Source organism: Fukomys damarensis, unplaced genomic scaffold (assembly GCF_012274545.1).
Source record: "Fukomys damarensis isolate Sample0158 unplaced genomic scaffold, DMR_v1.0_HiC HiC_scaffold_16, whole genome shotgun sequence".
Taxonomy (NCBI): Eukaryota; Metazoa; Chordata; class Mammalia; order Rodentia; family Bathyergidae; genus Fukomys; species Fukomys damarensis.
Window position 1 is genome coordinate 116,575,658 of NW_022900928.1, and position 4,391 is coordinate 116,580,048.

At 45.5% G+C, this 4,391-nt stretch overlaps 1 protein-coding gene across 1 annotated transcript in view; it reads left to right on the plus strand.

Annotated features, from left to right (window-relative positions):
* The first annotated feature begins 3,989 nt into the window (after window positions 1-3,989).
* Igfbp2 (insulin like growth factor binding protein 2) overlaps window positions 3,990-4,391 on the plus strand; it is a 26,681-nt gene continuing 26,279 nt past the window's right edge. The window contains exon 1 of the mRNA XM_019205697.2: window positions 3,990-4,027. Coding sequence (XP_019061242.2) covers window positions 3,990-4,027 — 38 coding nt within the window. The remainder of the gene's footprint in view (window positions 4,028-4,391) is intronic.

Below are 4,391 nucleotides of genomic sequence, written 5' to 3' on the forward strand. Positions count from 1 at the left end.
TCTAGAGTTGAACATATACATACTCTATGGTCTAGAAATTTCACATCTAGGTATAGACCCAACAGAAATGTATGTACATGCTCAACAAATGACTGAGAAGTTTGTAGGAGCTGTGTCTGTAATGCTAAAAGAAATGGGAAGCCATCCACATGTCCACCAACAACAGAATGAATGAATAAACTATGATATAGTCACACCATGGGACACTACCCTTTAAGGAATAGGCTTCTAGAGCTACATTCAAGAGTATGGATAGACCTCTTATTCATTATGCTGAGTAAAAAAAGACAAGAGACAAAAAGACTGTATATTGTATGTTTTCATTGAGGGAAAATGCAAAAACAGGCACAGTTCAACCAGGTTAGTGGAAGCGCAGGCAATGTGTACCCTTGCAGAGTAGAGATAATAACCAGAAGACACTTCAAGGGGGCTGGGTTTTGGCTTGCTATTAATGTTCTCTCTGTAGATCTGAGTGCAAGTTTAATTCTAAGATCAATTTGCAAAATTGATATGTGTACTTTTTGGGTGTAATATATTCTAATAAAACATTTAAAAAATATTCCCATCTTTCTGATGAGTTAGTGGCAAAAACCAGACCTTGAGTCTGGTTGGCCATCAGAACTTCTCTTCTCTTAGACCTGGCTCTTTTTTATTTTTTGGGTATTGGGGATCAAACTCAGGACCTTATGCTTGCAAAGTAGGTGGCCGAACCACTGAGCTAAATCCCTGGCCCTGGCTCATCTTTTTAACTAGAGGAAGTTGTACCAGGCTCAGAGGCTCAAGTAAGCAGCAGTATCCAGCTCCAATCAGATACCACTGTTTTGTTTTTATTGTGTTTATTTTTATGATTATCATTTGTATATGGTCATCCATACTTGACTTCTATTTAAGGTAATGATGTTTGCTTTCAAAATTGCCTCAAGCTAAAAAAATGAACTGACTTATGTTAAAAATCTTGTAAATAATAGTATAGGTGGTAGTTATGGCAAGCCATGCAAGGGCGGAGTTCATGCATCACTGTTCAAATGGAAAAAAGTAGGGATTAGGGTAAGGGAGCAAACCAGTCTCAGCCTGTCCCCATTTCTCAACTGGCCCAGCACAGACAGGCCTTCAAGCCTAAGGACATATTCTTTCCAGAGGACTCATGAGAAATTTAGGAGGGAATGCTCCAGAACAATGGCTGAAGTAAGTGGCCAGCAGCAGAGAACTTGGGTTCACTCAACAGATATGTAGTGAACATCTGTGTGCTGTGAACTGTTGTAGGTGCTGGACCTGCACTAATGAACAGTGTCCAAGCCCTCCCACTTCCCCAGGCCTCAGCCGATTGAACTGTGCATCAATTAAAATGCAGAAATTGTAGGGGTAAAAGGGCTATATCTGAGTCCTTGGGAGCTGTAATTCTGGAGACAGAGTCTCAGAGACCTCTGAGTCAGTATTTGGAGGAAAGCATGGAAAGTGGGAGCTTTCATAAATTACTGAATGATGAGAAAGAACAGGTGCTAAATAACCATCCCATAACCGCAACTGACTTGAGACCATGACTGTGACTGATAGAGGATAAAACAAAGAGGGTAAATACTTAGCAAAAATGTTCATAAAGTACAGGTCCTCTTTAGCTTGTACACAAAATGTAAGTGTCCCGTTCTTCCAGATACCTGCAGTCAAATGGTAGAGGACAAAGGTCACATTCCTGGGCAGCAGCTTGAGACGTACATAAGTCTTTCTTCCATAATGGTCATCTGACTTCATTTAAAAAGCACTTGTAAGCTAGATCTGGTAGCTTTCACCTGTAATTCCAGCCAACTGGGAGGCTGAGGCAGGAGTATCTCAAGCCCAAAGCAAGCCTGAGCAGCTTATTGAGACTTTGTCTCAAAATAAAAAAATAAAAAGGGCTGGGATGTAGTTCAGTACAAGGCCCTGGATTCATGATATGCCTTTTATTTCACAAAAGATGTGCTAAGGTTCAACACTCTTGGCAACAGGTCTTTCTAGAGCAGGACTCTGAGTCTTACTGGAGTTATAAAAGGATTTAAAGAGATGTGGCTATTGCTGGGGTGTACATGTGTGTGCTCGGGGTGGGAAGGGTAAAACTGGTCATTACCTTGGGAACTAATAGAAAAGAATAAGGACACGGTCTCATTCTCAACAAGGGAAATGCCATTGAATACATATTTGTTAAGTCAGCACGACCTTGCCTACTAATCTCCACATTTTGGTCTGAAAGGTCACAATTTTAAAGGGAAGTGGAAAAAGTATGAAGCTCAAAAGATAAATACCTGAAGGGATGAATGAGTCAAGGCTTCTTTTAGCCTCCCAACAGATTTATCACTACCTCTGATCTACCTGTGGGCATTTCTGTGGAGCTAGAAAGAGAACAAGGGACCCTGCGAAGAGTGTTCCTAGAGTCAGTACTTTCCATTCCTTGAACAAATACTTGCGGGCCTACAAGGTGCCGGGCACTGTGTCTTAGATACAGGTGTGTACCCTGCAGTTTCATAACTATTAGCCACGTGTGGTTACCAAGCACTTGAGTTTTGGCTCGCTCGAATTGAAATTTGCTCTGAGTGTAAGATATGTATCAGAGCTTGAGGATTCAGTACAAAAAAAGGAAGAGACTGTTAAGTCTATTAATAATTTCTGATACTGATTACTCACTGGATAATACATATCTGGGACCGACTGAGTTAGAATATATTCCTAAAATGGATGTCATCTATTTCTTTTTACTATATTTTATTGCGGCTACTGAAAACTTTAAAATCACACATGTGGCTTGCACTTGCTGTTCGCATGACTTCCTTTGGGCAGTGATGGGGCCAGATCCTGTTCCTCCTCTAAAGGATCCCAAGGAGTGGGGCCAACAGGTACAAGACATGGCCTCCCCGAGCCTTTTGCCTTCTGGAAGAGCTGCACTTTACATGGCTCCAGAGGTCCAGCTCTATTTCACTCTGCTCAGCAGTCTTCCTGCCACTCATTAAAGCAAACCACCACAGGAGTCAACTGGATTTCCTGCCAGTCTGCCTGGACTTCCCAAAGCTGCCCAAGTAGATGGATTTTCCTCTCCCCTACTTCACTCTCCCATTTCTGTGTTTGCTTCAGCAGGTCCCTGTGCCGTGGGTGCCCTTACTACCTCTATCCCCCTCCCGTAGATTTCTAAGCTTCCATTCTGACTCACCTGGGAAAAATACTCTCCCTTCACCTATCCACTCGAATAGTTCTCTTCCTCCAAACCTCTGACAGCCAATTATTCCTTTGTTCCCCCATAACTCTTACCCTCTTAATTCCTTAAAAGAAGGAACTTGCCCTCCTGGAGGGAGCTAATTCATCTTCAAGGCCAGGTTGTCACATGGTTAAGCAGCTGCTGAATTGAATCAAACAGACTCTGAGGCCTAAAATGGGGTGCAGAGGTCTGGTGGGAGAAGGTGGCACCGGAAGTACTGGGAATTTAAACCTGGACCCAGAGAGCTTAAAAGCTCCATCTTTCACAGAAAGAATCTCTCTGACAAGGGTGGTCACCACCCAGAGAGGTGGGTAAATAATTAAGGCCGAGTCCAGCCTGGAATGATGGGGGCTGGGGGCTTTTGGGCTAGATGACTCAGTAAATCACACAGAACAATGGAAGCCATGCTTGTCATCTGCATTATTGGCGAGAGCTTTTATTGGCTGTACCCCAGGCTTTCTCTCACACCTGGGGGTCTGTTCAGATCCTTCCACCCCTGTACTGGGTGGGGTGTGTCCAGCAACACTTGCCTCTGGATTTGTGGCTGGTGGCCCGTGTCGCCAAAGGATTATCTGGAGGACGAGGTTCGGGGAGAGGAAGGGAATAGGTTTCTCAGAGTCTAGAAATTGCGCTTCAGGGTCTCCTGTGTTGCAGTGGTCACCGACGGGGGCCGTTTTGGTCCAGCCTGTTCTAGCCCGTCTGAACCCCTAGGCACTCAACTAAGGTCATTGTTCTAAACAGCGTGCAAGCAGTGAGTGATACCCCGAGGATGGCAGGAGTTGCTGTGAGCCCTGAAATCTACGGAAGGTAAGATTGCGCCTCCGTGTTTCCCCAGCAGTTAGCCCAGAGCCTGCCACATGGGAAGGGCGCAAACTAAGTCCTGCCAAACAGAACTACGAGAGGACACAAAAGCACCGGCTCTTCCCCGCTCCCACGCTCGTCCTACCCAAGTTCGCAAGTTATTCTCAGGAGTCCAGGAGCCCAGGCTGGAAGAGCTTGGAGGGACGTGGTCAGAGGGGAGTGGGGCACCGGCGAAGGCGCTCACCGAGGCGGGGTGGGCAAATGGGCTTGTGCGCACGCACGTGCCCGCGCGCAGGAGTGCGGGGGGAAGGGGGTGGTCTCCAAAAGGAGGAGGGGAGAAGGCAGGGGGCGGGGAGAAGCAGGCTTTTTA